Here is a 19,154-nt window from a genome sequence, read left to right as displayed (position 1 = left end):
AGGTACATTTGCAGTTGACACACACAATTTTGCACTTGGAGGCCTTGAGTCACATGTTTGGTTAACCCTTGGTCATGCAACGTTGTGCACTCTTTGGGTGGGTGGGTGGAGGTGCTCTCTCTGGGTGGATCAGCACGGAGTTACAGGCGGCCGCTCTGCCGAGAGTTTAAAATGTGCCCTTCGCGCCTCGAAGATGAGCTTTACCTTTCCCGCAGCCTTCGGAAAAGGCGTCGGAAGATCAAGGCGGATGTGTAGAACTAGCGCGGGGATGAGGGATCTTGAGCCCCCCGCTCGAAATGAGCGGCGGTGAGATGGAGCGGCGTTCCGTCCGCGTTCGCTCCGTGTCAGACATGGCGGGAAGCTTACCTTATGTGCTCTTGGTATCTGGTACACCTCTCCTCTGTGTCTGCATTCTTATTTCTCCTCTACCTTCTTTTCTTCCCAAAGTGAGATTATTTCTAGTCGAGTTGAGTGAACATGGTCTCCTTTGAAATCAGGCTTTTTTTTTTTCCCCCCCTTTTTTTTCCTGAGATAGTGTCAGAAAGAATCCTTATAAAGTTCATGACTTCACCCTGCCTTTTCATCCTCGTAAAGCTCTGCCAGTGATTTCGAAGTGTCCGTTATAAATATGCATACTCCTCTGGCAGCGGAGCAGCAGCCAGGCATGCTAATACCCAGGCTGGGCGTGAATGACGTCGCTGTGCTGCGCATTATGCAGTCTGGAACCCGCGCCGGAACCTGCAACGCCCTTACAGCACATCTATGCTTAAGGAAAAGGCCTTGCGATGTTGGGGTGAGAGGGTAGTGCGCCCAGAGCTCTTCCGAAAAGGAACGTGTCGCAGCACAAGGGCCCACGTGCTTACCGGGGCAGAGTGCTGACGCTGCGGTGGGGTTGGTGGGGGGGTACCTGGCATTGGTGGCATTTCCGTTTCTCTATAGGTGCTTATAACGGAGAGAATAGAGGTCCCATTCTTATCACCCCGAGCCATTTCCCTTCGTTTGAAAGCCCGGGTTCGAGTCCCACCTCCCGGTGTTGTACCTTTGAATGAAGTATTCACCCTGAATTACTCCAGTTGAAATGACTCAGCCGTCCACGTGGATATTGTCAGCGGCTTGCATCGCGTCCTGCTTTAGAGGAAAGCGTCAGCTCGATGAGCGTAGTAGTAATATTAATGACGCGGAGCTCCGGGAGGCCGTGGCGAGGGTCCGCAACGTGTGGCGTGCCCCGCGATTGCCGATACGGCGCAGTGCGGTCGTTAAGGGCCGTGTGATGAAAGCAACGCACGAGCTGTAATAACGGAACGCATCTCGGTGTAAATGAGGAGTCATTGACCGCGCAGATGTCAATGTGCTGTACGGGAGCGGTAAGTTCAGTACCGTTTTTGATGGATTACTGCACAGTGCATCGGTGTTGTTCCTCCCCCCGAGGTTTAGCTTCCCGTAGATGCTGGGCGGTTTCCCGTTAGAGAGATCGCAAGGCATTTGCATCGTATCTGCGGGAGGCGGAGCCACGTGGGGGTTACGTGATCGTTTTCATCGAGCCCGCTTTTCTCTGCGGAGGCCGACGTCTCGCATGTAAGCCTGGAGCGGCGGGAGCCAGCGCGGGCCTCATCCTGGCACGGTGTGACTCTCGCAGGAATGGGAAGCTCTCGTCTCTTCTTGGTGGCGTTCAGCTAAAGCCAACGGAGTGCCTGTGCTCACCGCGCCATGTAGGATACACACGGATGGGATGGTAGGCGGTGTGTGAAGGGGAAAGAGATGAATGCTTTGCCCTCCTCTGCTGTCGCTGCCCTTCAACGGCTCCAGGCGTCGAGCCGGAGGAACGTGGCTGTAATGTGGACGAGTCCCCCCGGTAACCCCCTCCCCGGTGTCTCTCGCTGGAGGCGTCAAGCCGAAAGCGAGCTTCCCTCCCTCCCTCCCCCGTAAACAAACGGTGACCCTTGCCTTTGCTCTGTTGTGGAGAGCGAGAAATCTGAGCCTTCTGGATGGAGAGCGGTTTTTCAGAATGGCATCAGCTGCAGAACTTGTTCCAGCAGAATCAACAAGTAACGTTGCTGTGGGTTTTGTTCTATGTCGATTCTCACGACGACGAGCTGGACGGCGTTTTTCACGGGGCGTTTTTCGTCTTCCTAAATCCAAGTGGGCTTCACACGTTTGACGTTCCTCTCAGTGGGAGATGCGGTGGTTTGGGCTCCAGTCGCTCGTCCCGCGAAGGTGTGACGGCTCCATGCCGCAGACTGGTAACCCTCTACACGCAGGTACGCTGGTTTACTACCCTCGCGCAGGTCAAGCTCTGTGACGTTCGTCCGCTTTCCGTCACGTCTCCCGTGCGCTCGCCGTGTTTTCGGAGGAGTGGCAGCGCTCATCGTGCCGGGCCGCACCGTTTTGCCGCACCATTGTGTCGTCTGCCACACCGTTTTATTTCCCTGCACGTGACGTCATGCTGTCGGTTGCTGCCATGTGGAGGTTTTGAGAAGTTGGTTTGGATTTTTTTTTTTTTCCCTTCTCCCTCCTGTCCTCTTGCAGGACTGTCGTGATGACTCTGATGCTGTCGTGGGGCCAGTGCGCCATATCCCCTCTGCTGGATGGCGCTGTGCCGATTCGTCCGCTCTGCTCCCGCTGGGCCGTAGCCTTGGGAACGTTGAAACAAACGATTCCCTCGGCGGAAGAACCTGGTTTCTGTGCTCAGAGTAATGTGGCCGAGGTGTTTCGAAGGTGCCTCGCCCCCCCCCCGTCCTCTCTTGGCAATCGGGCCTTGGCTTTCGGCACCCTATAAACGTGGTTGCGAGACCTTTGGCACATCACACGGAGTAGCAGGATAGTAAGTGACGCGCTTCAGCTTAATTCGCTCCGGGCGATGGGCACTGGGGGACTTTGCCCATCCTCCCCCGTGGAGCGATTATGGGCTAAGTGGTGTCTCAGCAGCTGCAGATGAGCAGTACGCCCCTTGAGGGCACACAGCTAGGGCTTCTTTAACCAGGGAGATGCCTAAAGGTTGCTGTACTATAGGATCGAGTTGTCCTGCGGTACAGTACTACATTCGGGTGTTTCTCTCAGGAGTTGTTCACTTAGTCGGTTATGGGATCATCTTCCAGATGACTGAGCTGCGTCTTTTAGAAATGCCTGTTTTTCCTGGTTATTTATGACATGTTCTTTGGCTCTGCAAATCATCATCTTTTTGTAACTTTATTACAAAAATAATCCGAGGTAGTTAACAATGTAGTGGTTAGATCTGGTGCCTTTGGACCCAAAGGTCACGGGTTCAAATCCCACCTCTAGCTGATGCTACCCTAAATTGCCCCGGTAAAATGACCCAGCTGTATAAATGGGTAAGTAATTGTAAGTCGCTTTGGAGAAAGTCGTCAGCTGAATGAATAAATGTTACGGTATTAAGCCGTGAACTGTCCACCTCTGGGTCTGAACTGAGGCTGATCTCAGACATGGGTTCGGTTCTGACCTTCTGCCACATTTTGCTGTCTTAGTCAAGTGGAAAGATGGTCAGTTTCACCTTCTTGGCTCACAAAGTTCTTTCATGATCTATTGCTTGTGTATATATAACTTCAGTGAATTTTGCTATATTTTCATTTAAGGATTTGGGGGTTTTTTTTTTTTTTTTAATACATATATTAACCAGTTGTGAAACTTGATGTCATTTGCCACACCATCACCCAGACTCGTGATCTGCAGACCTCATTTAAAGGAAGACCAGACTTGTTTGAATATATGCATGAGCACGTAAAAATGTTAATATGTCGTCATGTGACACTCGTGCAGCGTGAGCATACGCTGCCTGTGGGAGTGCCGCTGCGGCATCCTTTGGCGTACGGGAGGAGCGCAGCTGGACGGACGGCGGCGGCCGCGGAGAAGACGTCTTCGAAGGGCTGCGTCTTCCACAGGAGCTGCGCCTAGAGCTCTCCCTCATCCCTGGCTTATGTTTCACGTCTGTTTATGGCTTCCGTTTAAGTTCCAAAGATGAAATGCAGGTGAAATTGCCCTGATGTTTCCACGTCTTGCGTTCAGTTGTGAAACGTGCGAAGCCCTTTGCGCCGTTGGGGTTTTTAGCGTTCTGACGAGCTTCCGTTTGTCGCTTCCGTCCTCCTCTTTCCTCAGCGACTGTAGGAAGCGGAGTCCCCGCACATCACCGCGAACGGGAGCGCGCGCTCCGATGATTGAATGTCGAGGTGGCTGGCTGCGGTGCCGAATGCCCCTCGCCTGTCTCTTCGCAGGGAAAACGGTGACAGTCGGGGGCGTTCACCAGACGCACTGCAGAGCACACACCACGCATACGCAACGCCTCCCCTGTGGGTCTGCACGCTGGCACTTCCGTAACGAGGGATAAAACGTGGTAAATGGACACCCGTACAAACGAAGCGTTCCGATTCATGTACCAGCGTTGCCTTTAGAACCGTTTCTCCAGCCGTATGTCGTTTAAGAGTGGGAGACCCTCTCGCCGCCCTGCTCGCGGGACTCGGGCGGGTCGGACGTGCTTTCGGCACGCGCGCGGTTCCCTGGGCCGGCGGGGCTGGGCGGCGGCTCTAAACGTACCGTGGAGGTGCCGCCAATACTGACGTTAACGGGCTCGATGAACATTCTGTCGGACGGGAGGACGTCGGAATGAAACGGAATGGTCCGCCGTTATTTTTATCCATCTGCAAACCCCATCACCTCGTGACACCGTTACCAAGGAGATAATGCGTTCCAAGGGCGCGCGGCACGATCTCCTGCATTGTTCCCGGAACGGTCTCCTTGAGCGTGTGACAGAGGCGTCGGCATTAGCATGCAGCCGCGGTCTCCGCCCCGCGACGCTTTCCCCGCGAAACACTGGGCCCGATGGAGGCGTCACCTGGGCGCGGGGGGGACGCGGCCAGGGTGCGAAGGCAGCTCTGCGCTGCTAAGGCCGACCCCGCCAACGCAGCGGTCACCGTGGGACCTCCTTTAATGGCTTCATTTCCACACACTTCTCACATGCTGATGCTTTATGGAGTTTTTTTCTTTTCTTTCTGTAATGGAAAAGCAATAAAAAGTGTGCATGGGGGTTGGGTAGGAGGTGTCTCTTCACCTTCCAGGGTGGTTCCTCTGGACAAATGGCCGTTTGAAGGGTTTCTCATTAGATTAGGTCGCGTTTCAGCGTGTTTGTCTGCAGCTCAGCTCAACCTAATGGTTTCAGAGAGAAGCCCACGAAGCCTCGAGTAACAAATGCGGCGAAGCATTCCTCCCCCCCCCCCCCCCCCCATTCCGCACGGTGAAAACAACGGATGTTGTGAGACGCGGCGCTCCTGCTGCAGCCCATTGTGTGCGATGTAGACGGACGTAAGCGGCTAAAGCACTTAATTAGTCAGTAATTGCGCATAGCTGCTCCCGCTGCTCCTGCGTCGCTCGCCAAATGTCGGCCCGACGGGTCAGGTCCTTATTTCGGGACCGTTAAATAGTTTAGCTTACTAATATGTTTAGGCTAATATCCTTAGGTTCGCCCAAAATAGCCAGACTTCTGTAATACTTGCCAAGATTAGTTAAATGTAAGATCTGATGAACCTCGGTGCAGCAAGCGGTAGGGAACAAACTAGGTTTGCTTGAGACTTTCATGTCTGCAGCTACGTCTCCTCCTCTTAATTTAATGCATAAATTATACTTTCGCTGAGATGTACGTCGCTTCGGACAAAAGCGTCTGCTAAATGAATAAATGTAAATTTAACGAAGGAAGAATTTAATTTCAGCTGCAATATACCAGCTCATTGTATAAATTGCAGCACAGCAAGATTTCTACCGTTTTATTCCTAATTAACCTTAATGACTGCTTTGTCCAAAGTGACCTTATCGGCTTTACGCTATTTACCTGTTTATACAAGGCATTCTTACTTTGTCACTTCTGGGTAGGTACCTTGTTTACCTCTTTCTGAAGAACTCCAGTAGGAGTGGGGTTTCGAACCCAGACCTTTAGATTGCAGGGCAACGATTGTAACCGCTACGCCCCCTGCTGCCCGTTTTTGATGGTAATGTCTTGACTCATTGACGTGTACAAGCCGCAAGGTCTTTTTTCTGTAGGGTTTCCCATTTTGCGGTGTCTTTACCACTGGCTGGAACATGCTTTTGTTCTAGTGGAAATGCTTGCGGGGATCCGTTCTACTAGGTTTCCTTGTTTTTGAATCCCAACGTGGTTTCTTGTCGGACTTTGAGATTTCGAATTTTATCTCCTTGCCGCGCCTTAAGATACGTTTATGCGGAAGGTGCATTTTTCACACCTTTTACCGATGAACGTGGTAACGGCACATGGCGGTTACCTAAAAATTGTCCTTTGTCGCACAGCTGACCTTTTTAGAGTCGTGTAACCCTTACCTCACGCGTCCTTGTTCCATTTGACTGACCCAGAACTTGTGTCTAAATCGGGACTTCCTCAGCGGGCGTACGGATCCGGGCCGATCGGAACAATCGCGCTACTTCGGTCATCTTATGGACCCGCCTGCGGGCTGACGCGAGCCCTCGGGTCACAAAGGTTTTTTTTTATTCTGCGTGAAGAGCAGGGGTGTTTATTTTCTGCATCTCGCTAAACTTCTCCCGTTAATGAAATACCAGCAGAGAGTAAATAGTGGTCGGGGTTGGGGCTCTCGGGGCCGTTCTCTACCTTCTCAGTATTGGAAACTTGCCTCTGGAGAGTGGCTTTGTCACCTTGGTGAATAAGGTGTGTGAGGTGATAACGCTACATAGAGTTCATTGGAAGTCGCTTTGGAGAAAAGTGTCTAAATAAAGTACAGTAATGTAAATGTTGCGTTTCGCCCCCAGACACGGTTGTCCTGATGCGTTTCTGTGTATATTTAGTCTCTGTTGCATGTTTCATTGTAATATTTGTCTTCGTATTGGTCTTATATTTGCTGTCTGGGTATTTGACTACTTCGTATTTATAGCTTTTAGAATCTGCGGGAGACGCGCAAACAAGAATTTTATTGAGCGATGGACACCTCTACCGTGAGCGCAAGACACTACGGTCTGCTTGACTAGAATTTTGTGCAAGCACTTCTTTGGGGCTCTTACATTTATTCATTTAGCCGACACTTTTCTCCTGAGCGACTTAAAACGTTAAGGTACTTACAACTATTTTTTTTCATTTATACAGCTGGTTAATGTTACCGGAGCAATTTAGGGTAAGTACTCTGCTCAAGGGTACTACAGCCAGAGGTGGGGCTCGAACCTGCAACCTTTGGATTCAAAAGCAGCGGCTGTAACCACTACGCTACCAGCTGTCCCACCCTGCCTCTTGTTGTCTACTTTGGGTGCCCGGTTCAGCGCTCAGCCATTCGCTCTCCCAGTGAGGCCTACGAGGACAAAGAGACCACGTGGCAACACCGTGCAGGGGGTGCTGGACAGAAATGAGCCAGGGGTCCTATGCGTGTCCCCCTAAGCGCGCCGCAGAGTCCCCGATCCCCTCCATCTGCATTGTTCCCGCACAGCAGTTAACCGTCTGGCCATTTAATTTCAAAAAGAGCCATCAGATGGATTCTTCCTTCTTAAAGATGTGTATTTAGAAAGCAGGTCTGCCGTGCGGCACGGATGTTTTATTTAGCGTGTATTTGTTTTAATGAGGCGGGAGGGATGCGGATCAGATGGAAGTTTGTCGGAGACAGCGGGCGCGACGGACCATCGGTCTGCTCTCCTGGCTGCCTCCAAATTCCCATCGCTTAGTTCATATCTTACAGGAGAGCAGTTTCTCATCATGATTTAATATCTAGAGCTTTGCTTTTTCCAGTTTGTGGAGAAGGGATTTAGGTCCATATCTCTTGTTTGCCAGGAAGATTTGAGGGCACAAAGCATGCGGTCGTCAAACACTTCCTCCTGCGAGCCGGAGACGGTGCGTCGCGCTGCCGGCGATGCCGACCGCGCAGGGGAACGCAAGCCGACGGGTTGCCCCGGGTCTCCTTTTGGGCAGGTAGCCGGCGCCTCCGCTTGCCGGTGGAGATACTGCGGGTGTAACGAGGTACGACTCGCATCTCCACCCTTAGGAAGGTCTCGTCCGTCTTCCAGTCTTTTGCCGGACAAGAGCTGGTATTCCATTTTTGCCGGTGAGCCTATAATCGCCGCTGCTGGGGTTGGCACCTCGTTGCATTCGTTTACATTTATTTAGCAGGCACTTTTCTCCAAAGCGACTTCCAATGAACTCTATGTAGTTTTATCAGCCCACACACCTTATTCACCACGGTGACTTACACTGCTAGATACACTACTTACGCTGGCTCACTCATCCATTCCGAAATGAGTTCACATGCGGCTCCGTTGGAAGCAGGTTTGGTTCTGGCTCTGTCTTTGCAAAGATTTTCACCCGAGGTTTCTTCTACAGTTCAAATATGCTTAGAAGAGGCAATGGTTAACTACTTCTGCACCTCGAAGACCATGCAAGTGGTCACCTTGTGGCAAGTTTGCCTGGGTAGCACTTACACCGCCTGTCTTTAATACCTTCTAAATGTTTGTTTCCCCTCCGTTGTTTGTTTTGAAGCTGGCAGCCTGCTGAGTGTCAGGTTTGCGAACGTGGTCCTTAAATTCCTCTCTAATGACCACCGCTTTAGTAGTAACACAAGTCTTGCTGTCACCCCAAATCCACGGTATAGGAACACGCGAGGCACCGGGCAGCGCAGAGGCAGTGCGGGCTCGTGGGCTTATGGGCTTATGGCATCGCTAGAATTCATCGCAGCTCGCCCATAAATTCTTTTTATTACCGCTTCATTCTTTATCGTAGCCTTGGCATGCATTTCGGAGGCTGCTGTGATTCACGGCAGTTGTTTGCGACCACCTGACTGTAAAGTGGCATGGATCCTGGCGGAGGAAACCAGCCTTTGTTCCAGTGACACAAGTCGTCCTTCTCTTCTCGTGATGGGAGGAGGCTCGGGGCGGGTGGAGGGAGCCATCCTTCAGAGGAAGGAAGGGAAAGGGGTGTCGAGGGCACAACCTGCCCTCGCGTGAACATTTACCGCCGAGTGACTAAAGCCTTTCTTCAGAACAATTTACTGTGTTAACTTTGTCTAATGTGCACCTTGTAATTATTCAACTACTCATAGAGCAGTTTTCAGCATCTCGTGAAGCTGAAAGCTCGTCGGTTCCAACTTTTTCCACTCTCGGGCCTTGCTCTTCGTGTTCAGGAGGTTTATGTTTGACTGCTTTCCCCCAGTGCGGCGAGCAAGCGCTGCCGTGCGGCGCTAGGTTGGAGGAAGGGCCGTTGGACTTGAGCTTGACGCGTGCCCCGGGTTTCGTTGAGGCTGGAGAAACCGCCGCGGTTCAGCGGGGGGCACTCATTTACACATGGTAATGGCTCTTGCGACAGGGCCGGAATGGACCTGCAGTAAAGGCGTGACATTTAATGGACTGGCCTTGTGGTTGAACGCACGCGGAGGGGAAGGCGACCGGCTCGGTGCGTAAATCTCCCGGCCAGACGCGCCGCAGAGACGGCGTGTAGTGCATGCTGGGTAATGATCTTCGCCTATTCATCGAGCCCTTCCTCACACGCCCGCCCTGCGCTGGGGGCTTACTCTTTGATTGTTGAGATTTATTGGCCACCAGACTTGAGGTCAGCGACTCTTTCTTTGTGCCCGGCGCCCCATTCCGGTCTGCTGCGCGTGAGCTTGAGGCCGGGGAGGGGTCAGCGAGCGCCCGATCCGCACTCGTACGGCCACCTCGGACCTGCGCGGAACGCTGCTGCTGCTGCTTCTCGTGGGACTCATTAACTCGTACCCATCTGTGGCACTCCTTCCCAGCATGCCTCTGGGCCCCATTCCATGCTGCAGCTGCAGCTCTTGTGGCTTCCTGTCGGCGCTGCTGGGAGTGAAAGCTGCATTCTCCCCTTTCGTTCGGTAAGGTCGGTCGCAGCGTAACCGTGCGACGATCGCCGGAGCTTCGTGAAGTCGGCGCTCATTTCCACGTGGAGATGCCGCCGCTTTTTCTGATTCTCTGCTTCCGTGCTTACTGTCCCTCCGCGAAGCGCTGTTTTTTGGAGTAATTATTGTCACGAGGCAATCTGTCGCACCCGATACTATTACAAGTTGACATGACGTGGCAGTTGTGGGCTCGAAAGTGCAAAACTTCAGCTCTGGGCTCTTTATAATGGGAGACGTTTGGTTTATACAGGATTCCCTTCCTCGCTAGTGTTCGGGTGATTGTCTGGAGCCTTGTGTTCTCACGTTAAAACTAGACTGGTGTGGATCTCTCATGGTTAGAAATGAACCTCTGTGATTTAAAAAGAAAAGTGTTCTTTTTTTAGTAAGCGCTTCTGTCAGTCCGTTTCTAATTAAAAATATTAAAGCGCTATGCTTCGAGTATCCTCTCTTCATTTTATTAATAATCATAAGTGCGTTTTCCTTTTCCAGCACAAAGTACATCCTGCAGAAATTCTTTCCATTTAGTCCTTTCGCAGCCCTGGGAAGGTCTTTCCGTCTCTCCGCCGGCAGACCGTTTGCCGCGGCCCGCGGGGACCCTCGGGGACCGGCCGAGCCCGCGTTATATTTTCCTGCCGCTCGAGCTGCCAGAGACGAGTTGTTCTACGGAAACGGGGGTGGACCGGACCGCACCACACCGGCTATTTACTTAATCGGCCCTCGGACACGGCACCGCTTAGACGCGGACCGGCTCCGTGTTGCGGTGAAGCATCTCCGCTCCGAGTCCTGCGTTGGTGCAATTTCCACGCGTCCGAGGGTCCGACGCCACGTTCCCGCAGAGCGCGTACCGACAACTTGCGTCTAATCCCGGTGAAAGGTTCCCTTTTACGTCTCATTTCATTCATTGCTGCTCGCGGACCCTTTCGTGAGTTTTTCTCGGACCCGGCATCGTGTCCGGTCCGCTCGGCCTGCGCCGCACTTCCGTCATATTCTGGGTGGCTTTCGCCATTCCGACACACGTGCGCACCAAGACATACATCGATAGTTACTTGAAAAATATTGAAATCTCGACATGTGACAAGTTGCTATGTGCAAATCGAAGATTCGGGCTTTCTTAAAACCGCGTTACATTTGTTTACTTTAAAATGTTAGCCAGTTTTATGTAAATCACGAGAAATCTGCTTTGCAGACGGAGCAGAACTGTGAGTACGATCTATGCCGGGTGAATTCTCAACAAGTGAAAAGCGAACGTAAGGAATGAAGTGAGCGCAATGGCCTCTTCCCCGTATACTCCATTCGATGAGTTCTGATGGAATGGGTATGTCACTGGCATTTCTTCGACATCGGGTTCGCTCTGCCCTCAGTAGGACAACGGCCCTCCGTCCGAATGCCCAAATATCACAGCAGATTAACGAAACGTAGCTCCCGAAGCCAACGGGTCCATTAGAACGAGAGGATGGAAAAGCGGGACTCCTGTCCGCTCCCATCCTGCAGCGCTCTGCCGACTGGGGGACGGCGGCGTCGTTTCCGCTTCGCTGAGGCGCGTGGGACCGTCGGAGCATGCGAACGCATCGCACGCCTCTGCAGGGTCGCAGCGCTTTCCCCGGTGCTCTGTGAGGAGCTCGTTGCTTAGGAGTAACCCTACACCCCAGGCATCGTCTCCCTCCTCGCGGTAATGGATCCCAGCTGCCAGGAAACACCAACTCTTCTCTCTCTTTCTCTCTCCCCCCCCCCCCCCATCCGTCTCTCTCTTTCACATCCCCCCTCTCAACCCGCTCAGTCTCATCTGGGCTGCGGAGGAAAGCTGAAACGTCGACTTTCTGACACGGCTGTTCGTTACTCGTACAAGTACTTCCGGGAGAGCGGAGTCGGCGCAGAGATGAACCGCGCTCTGCGTTGGTGCCTGATGCAGAACGGGCTCCTCCATCTCCACGCCGCCGACCGCTGCCCCGCCTTGGAATGGGCTTCTCTCAGCTGCTCTTTCCAAGCCTCTCCTTGAACCACGTCCTGGCTAGAGTCTGAACCGAGGCGTCTAGTCTCTGCAGCACATCCACACGGGATAGATCTGCGCTACTGTAGCGCTGCAGTCACGCAGCGGCGTTTTAGTTTGATCTCCCTTAATGACGTGGGAGCGGCCCTTAGCTGCGGTGCCCGTAGATGTGGTGCAGCGTCTGCGTGGCTAGTCTGCTAGATCCCGCTGCTCTTTGAGGAGCCGGGCCTTGGCGGGAGGCTGGTCTTGCCGTCTTAGGAGGCTGCCGAGTTGGGTCGGGTCGATTTTCCCATACGGAGAGCTTGAAACGGGTGAAAGGCATGACGGAACACCCGGCACTGTTTTTCCTACATCACTTGTGTCTTGTAACTGTTGTTGTTATGTTCATGAAATGAGGTACCATTATGTTCTATAAGTGGTGCATGTAGCAGGAACTGGATCAAACCGGACATGATTTTTGTTGGTTTAAAATGTAGACCGGTGTTGTATAATGATCTGGAATTAATCAGGCTGGTACGGTGGCACAGGGCAATCCCATCGGTGTCTGGTTCGGGGGATTTGCTGCGGGTTTCGATCCGGTGCCATCTGCGGAGGCTGTACTTCCTCCGAGTGAGTGTGTGCAGTAGCTCTGTGATAGACCGGTGTCCTCCGTACCGGGGTGTACCATGTCTCGTGCGCCGGGCTTCCTGCGATAGGCAGCCGAGTACCACGACCCTGCACTGAACATCAATAACACAATGTAATAAAAAATGTTCAAAGTTCTTAGTTATGTCGATTTTTGCATCAGTTAAAGTTTACAGAAATACCACCAGGTCTTCTACTGTGTCAGTTTTAGCTACAGAGTCTTGCAGCCATTGGAAGATTGTAGAAGGCACCCAAACATTCTAGAAAGCGGCAGAACATTCTAGAAAGCATCAGGTCCTAAAAGACCTTGGAGTATTTGGTGCTTGGAACCCGATGCCAGAATTTGCAAATTTCAAGAATGTGGAATATTTTTTTTAAAGTCATATATAGTACAAACTAGTGACAAAAGTGTACTTAACTAAATGGAAAATGCATAAAAAAAATCAACATAGTGAAATTTTGTTGCATTGTCTTATGCATAGATGAATAAATGCAATTAACGGTAAGAAGATAATTTGGTTTAATCCTTTGGTTGATGGCTTCTGGGTTCGCAGCCATCGTGAGCATGAGGTGTGTGTGTGTGTGTGTGTGTGTGTGTGTGTGTGTGTGTGTGTGTCTCTCTGTCTCCTCTCAAGTACTTATGGGTCGATGTTACACAACTCTTCATCGTCACGGAGCTAGAGTTTATGTAGGCACATCTACCGTGCGGTGCTGCGTCCGCTGACCCACCGACACGTGCGGAGCGGAGGCTCCCGCTCACCTGCGCGGGGTCGGGCGGCACGCTTCCAGGCGTCTTGCAAGCGTGTTGCATCACATGGCCCCGCTGAACACGGCGGGGTTAATTGCTGGTTACATGTTTGCGCCGCAGCATGATGATCGGTGTCTCGGCGTGAGAATGAGTGAGTCACAAGGAGGTCTTGCTGGAGGGATCCTGCTGCGTAATGCCGTGCTCAAAGGAGAGAAGGGGAGAGAGGGAGAGAACCGAGAGCCGTCTGAAGCTCGGAGGGCGCGGGACTCGGCGGGGGCTCCTCGAGCCCTCGCCCCGTGCCTCAGATAAACCCTCTTCTTTAGTTAGGGTCGTCAGAGGCTCAAATCTTGGTGCCGAGAGGAAGGTACGGCGGCGCCTCGTCCGAAGGGGTGTTCCCGGAGGCCCGAGATGCGAGCCCGAACGTGCTGGGAAGGGCTGTGGTGAGCGCGAGGAGGCAGACCCCCCTTCCCCCCCGCAGCAGGTTCTTAATACGGTGCAAGCACAGAGTCCTTGCTGGTGGTCGCCGGGGCGGATGCGTCTCGCCGGGACTCCCGTCGCCGATGGCTGCAGCGTTGCGCTAAGTAGCCAGTCTTCGGTTTCCGGCGGCGACCCAGCGGCGAGCTTCCCGGGCCGAAGAGAAGGCCGACGTGCGAGCTCGACTCTCCTGCGATCAATAACCCCAGGAGTACATCGCTCACACGCATGCCGGTTGGGGACTCCGCCACCGATATGAATAATCAGGCCCCCCTCGATATGCTCACGAGTTCCTGATGTACAGTAGGTGTGGCACGAGCAACAGGCGGCAGAAATCTGATCGCACTGCGTTTTGCCCCATTGGATATTGATGGACTATCGACTGGATTGACGAACCCGTAGCTGTACGGGGTACCCGTACGGTGTCTTTAAGAACAGTCAGGAGGCCCGGGACAGGCCCTGCTGGGTGGTATGGCGCTAACATGGTCGCGTGTGTGAAAGACCCCCCGCTGCTGCACTAGTACAGTCAAGCCAGTAAGTCGCTCTTGATTAGTCTCCGGTTTTCCATTTATTTGTTTAATCGACACCTTCGTTCGAAGGAACTTGGAGCGGTTGCTGTGTATGCCGACCTACTTACTGTTGCGTAGTAATTGGTACAACTGGGTAATTTTTACCGGAGCAGTTGAGGGTGAGAACCTTGATCGCGGGTACGACAGCAGGAGCACGGGTTCAGACGCAGGTTCCTCAATTCCAAGGCGATGGCTCTAGCCACTGCGCCACCTGCTGTCCCCCACTTATAATTTGTCATTTAGCAGATGCCTTTACTCAGAGCAGCTTGCACATGTTTCTAAATTTATGTCGTGGAGTATTTATACTGGGGTGGTTCATGGTAAACCCTTTGCTCATGCACAATACTGAAGAAGGAGTGAGATTTGAACCAACAACCTTGGTTAGGAGTTATCCTCCCTGGCCGTTACGCTACCGGCTGAGCCTTTAATTCATCCCTTTGTATTTACAGTATCTAGGGGCTGCAAGTAGGTCCGTGGTTAGTCACCAGTTCGTAATCGGAGGACCGGGGTTCGGATCCCCTCTCCTCCTACAGTACCCATGCACAAGGCACGTTTCCTGGAAGTACCCTCCAGTAAATACTTGTGGAATTACGCTGAACCGACAGATGCTTTGGTAACACTTAGACCTCTCCTCCGAGGTTACCGTAAGCTGCCGTAACGCATCCGGCCTCCGTGACCGGAGCCTCGGCGCCTTCCCAGAAAGATGCCGGCGGTCGCACGGCGAGCACCGCCGTCCTCCTGCTCCGTAGCCTGCGATGACTTGCGCCGCACATAATCGATCCTCCGCATTGCGCCGCGCGGGTACAGGCGTAATTGTGTTTTACCGCATTTTATTTCGAGCCTTCAACGCTCACGTGCTTTATTTATAGTTGCGCGTGCAGGCGATTGTGAGTCTTTGTTCCCGGAGTGTAAAAACGACCATCTGTCTTTGTTATCATGGGCGGTTATTCGTATTATTGAACTCCGTAATTGTCTGCGAGCAGCTTCCGGGCCCGATAGCATCACAAGTGTTGCCGAGCAGCGGAAGCACGATTGTAGCCGCGCCGAGAGCGGAAACGATTCATTCTGCTGCTTAAGTTCCAAACAAAGGCCAGGTGACCTCGGGGTCCGGGTGAATGCACCCCGAGGGCCTCGCGTGCTTCGCGTCGCGTTTCGGAGGCTCCGCTTCCAGATTTTGGGAAGCCGCGCTGCGAAACGGTGCCTCTCGTAACGGTGCCTCTCCCTCCTCTCCAGGGGCCCGTTCAGCGTCGTGCGCAGATGCATCAACAGAGACACCGGGCAGCAGTTCGCTGTGAAAATAGTGGATGTGGCCAAGTTCACCTCGAGCCCCGGGCTCAGCACAGAAGGTAAGGGCCCGTCTCCGTCTGCGTGTGTGTGTGTGTGTGTGTGTGTGTGTGTGTGTGTATGTATGTATGTGTGTGTGTGCGTGCGTGCACGCATGTCTGAAAATGATAAAACGCAGAAGAATGGAGCTTTTTGGCATGTCTCCAGGAGGAACTAGACCTTTCTATAATTACTCTGCCTTCTTTCATTGAAATGCCAAAGAATTCCATTTTTCATTAACATTACATATTTCAAGTACAGTATTTTTTAATTTTTTTATTTTTTTTTTTTAACATCACAGTGAGACGCACGGAAGTATCCGCAATGGGTAAATAAATGTAATATGACCCCTTTTTTTTTTTTTTTTTGGGTTTGATTGTAAGGGACGGTCACTCTCTGATAATTTACATTGTTCTGCGTCCTGAACGCACCTTGTGATGCGACGACGGGTGGGTGGGAGAGGGAGAGGGGAACCAGACATGCAGAAGGAGAGGAATGATGCGCGAGAAGGTGTTCGCAGCTGACTTTTGACTGCTGAGGTGCGAGCGGTCATTTCACGGAGATGCCGGCGCCCCCGGACAACGGGGTTTCTTCCGAGGGCCGCCTCGGTCAAAGCTCCGGACGGCCTTGGCTTTCTCCAAGGAGGATCGCAGTCGCTCCCCTCGACTCGCACCGCCGCCGAGGTCGCGCTCTCGGAAGGTGAGCTCCAAATTAGCTCTTCGGCGGCCGCTCGTCTTCCCGACGTGCTCGGGCCCACGTCTCCGCGGATCGTCGCCGGATTAGAAGCTCGGTCTCCTTATCTGCAGCGCGAGAAGCACGAGTCGTGTTTAACGCACCTGCTTGTTCCTACGTACAAACACAGCTGTTCATTCTAGCAGCTCCTTTTGAAAGGTGTGCTGTGTTCTCCCACACACACACACACACACATCTTTAGTGCATACAGGTTCTCGCCGCATGAAGCTGAGACAGAGGCGAGAAAATGAATTAGCGCGACACACAGCTGACCCGTTCCTCCAACTGTCGCGATTACGTTGAGCTTGTTTACTTTTGCAGCGCACCGTTGCATCGCGAGGTCCCGTGTCGCGCCGCACCCGTTCCCTCGAAATGCCGCTTTTTAGCGTGCAAGGCTGAGGACTCTTTTATTTCCGGATCGCGGCGAGTGGGGCTCTGTGGGCCTTCGCGAGCGTGCGCTTGGTAACTTGACGGTTTGAAAGATGCTTCCTGCAATAAATGTCTTTCCAGCTGCTTCTTGTGGGGTCACCTGGTTGTCAAAACTGGTCCCGAGAGATTGGAAACCTCATCACGGCACCCGTGCTCCGGGAAAGAGTCCTGCCGTACGGCACTGTCGCATCGAGGCTGCGGAACAGGTGTCGCTTCTCTCCGCGAGGTGCCGGGAACGGGTGACACCGCCGGAGCTCCTCGGCGCCTCTGTTTGCACCAGTTTACTGTGTTTCTGTGTCATTCTCCAGGCCCTTCGTACCCTATTTGCGCCCTGTTTGCTTTTCAGTTGCAGTGCTCTCATAGGGTTATGTTTGTTCTGCTGGGGAGTCTGTTTTGGCATGTTTGCCTCCTGTGTGTGTGTGTGTGTGTGTGTGTGTGTGTGTGTGTAACTGAAGGGACAGCAGGCGCTGCGAGGCCACGTGTGCTGTCCGGTGTGACCAGGATGTTGGCAGGGCCCTGTCTGTGATGCCAGGCACAAGCCATCTGTGATCCCCTGCCACTACCCTCCTCAGCACACACCTTTCTCTCTCTCTCTCACACACACACACACACACACACACACACACAGAACATGCATGCAATGATCTACCTAATTTGTGTCACTTCAGGTTAATTAGGGCTGTTTGAAGAGACATGGGATGCGCTTGGCCTGAAGACGGGTGGGGCTGCGTATTCTTACTTCGCTGTAGTAGACGACACAGGCTTCGTGATTCATTAATAAAAAGCCTCATAATGAAATTATCAGCTTTTGCAAGAATAGCACCAGCTGAAGAAAAAAAAAAGGACATCTTTTTGGTTTTGTCCGGGCAAACAAAACCTCCTAGGAAATTCTTGCAAAGATTTAAAGGGGGGGGAAAAAAAATCCTCTGGGAGACCACACCATTTTTGCCCCATTAGTTTTCTTTTTTTTTTTGGGCTTTATAAGTAGTGCTTTAAAAAGACTTGAAAAGCCTGTTTAGGATGCTTTAGCGGGGTCTCGTAATTAGTAGGATTCGTAGGAGTGGGTGTTCGGTGAGTTGGACGGATTTTGAGCCATGAACTTGAGATGACACCTGAGGAAGTGGCGTTCTGGATGGGTACCTCTCCCGCAGCTGGGACTGCAGACCGGTAGCGCCGCCCCGTGTGCCCTTGTACCCCTCCTTAGGGAGCCTTGGGTAGCAACAAGCGGCTGCGGGTGCCAGGAGCAACATTCGGCATCTGCCGACGTGACCGCTGCTCTGGAAACGGGGAAGGGACGGAGCGGGACGGCAGGCGGCGCGTTTCCATCTCTCGTCCCGACATCAGGATCCCTCCGCCTCCAAGGGCATCTGAACCAAGCCGTGCTTTCGGTTGCGCTCGTGATCAAAGGGAGGCAGGGCAGCAGGTGGCGTAGCGATCGGAGCCTTGCGGTCAAAAGTTCCCAGGTTCAAATCCCACTCTGCTCTAATTTCCTTGAGGAAGGCACTTACCCTGCAATAATGTAGTAAAAATTAACTTGCTGTATATATTCGACAGCTGGAAGCGCAGTGGTTACAGCCACAGCCTTTGGACTAGAAGGTTGCAGGTTCAAATTCCACCTCCAGCTGTAGTACCCTTAAGCAAGGCACTTATCTAAATTGCTCCAGTGAATTTACCCAGCTGTATAAATGGATAAATAATTGTAAGCCACTTTAGAGAAAAGCATCAGCTGAGTGAAGAAAGGTACATCATTGTTAGAAACCTAGCAGAGAAACCTTGCGTTGTAAGTAATTTTGCATAGAAACAGCAGCTAAATGAACGAATGGTATGATGATAAACCTGTGAACCATGTGGTTCTTTCACCATATGGGTTCGAGGTGATGTACCATGTTTGGAGGAGAGTACCGTTAGTCCGGTTCCTCTCACGGTGCTGTAGGCGCCCGCCTGACCACGAACGTCACCGTGAGCTGTGTTGGGCAGAGGAGCCCGGCCATCTCGCCCACCCCTAGGGAGCACGAGCCGCTTGGCGTTCCGCGGACCGCCTCGCGCCGGATGGCTGGAATGGCGCGGGACGCATCTGAACCCGGACCTGTGCCGCAGGGCGAACGCCGCTGGGGAGGGCGCCGAGGCGTTTCTCGGTGTACGCCAGCGGCTCGTAAACATAGACCGGGCCGTTCAGAGAGGAAGTGATTATCAGGTTTAGATTTCGAGTGTTTGGAAATGACTTCAAAGCAGGATCACAGTGCCGGGGGCTGCTGTTCTCTCCTTTGTTTGCCCACATCTACTCTGTGTTCCGCCTGCCGCGATGTTGCGCATTCAGTTTGTTTTCATTTATTTGCTTATTTTTGCTGTATGCCGTTTGATCGTTAGAAGGGAACCCGCAAGGATACGGAGCAGCTCTCCTGGAACGTCTACCA

The 19,154-nt window shown here is 52.6% G+C and overlaps 1 protein-coding gene across 11 annotated transcripts in view; it reads left to right on the top strand.

Annotated features, from left to right (window-relative positions):
- LOC108920534 (peripheral plasma membrane protein CASK) overlaps window positions 1-19,154 on the top strand; it is a 97,479-nt gene that overhangs the window by 26,530 nt on the left and 51,795 nt on the right. For all 11 annotated transcript variants that reach the window (XM_018729325.2, XM_018729321.2, XM_018729320.2 and 8 more), the window contains exon 2: window positions 15,490-15,602. In XM_018729325.2, the coding sequence (XP_018584841.1) occupies window positions 15,490-15,602 (113 nt within the window). The remainder of the gene's footprint in view (window positions 1-15,489; window positions 15,603-19,154) is intronic.

The sequence above is a fragment of the Scleropages formosus genome, chromosome 14, assembly GCF_900964775.1.
Source record: "Scleropages formosus chromosome 14, fSclFor1.1, whole genome shotgun sequence".
Taxonomy (NCBI): Eukaryota; Metazoa; Chordata; class Actinopteri; order Osteoglossiformes; family Osteoglossidae; genus Scleropages; species Scleropages formosus.
This window is presented reverse-complemented; position numbering and strand designations above follow the sequence as displayed.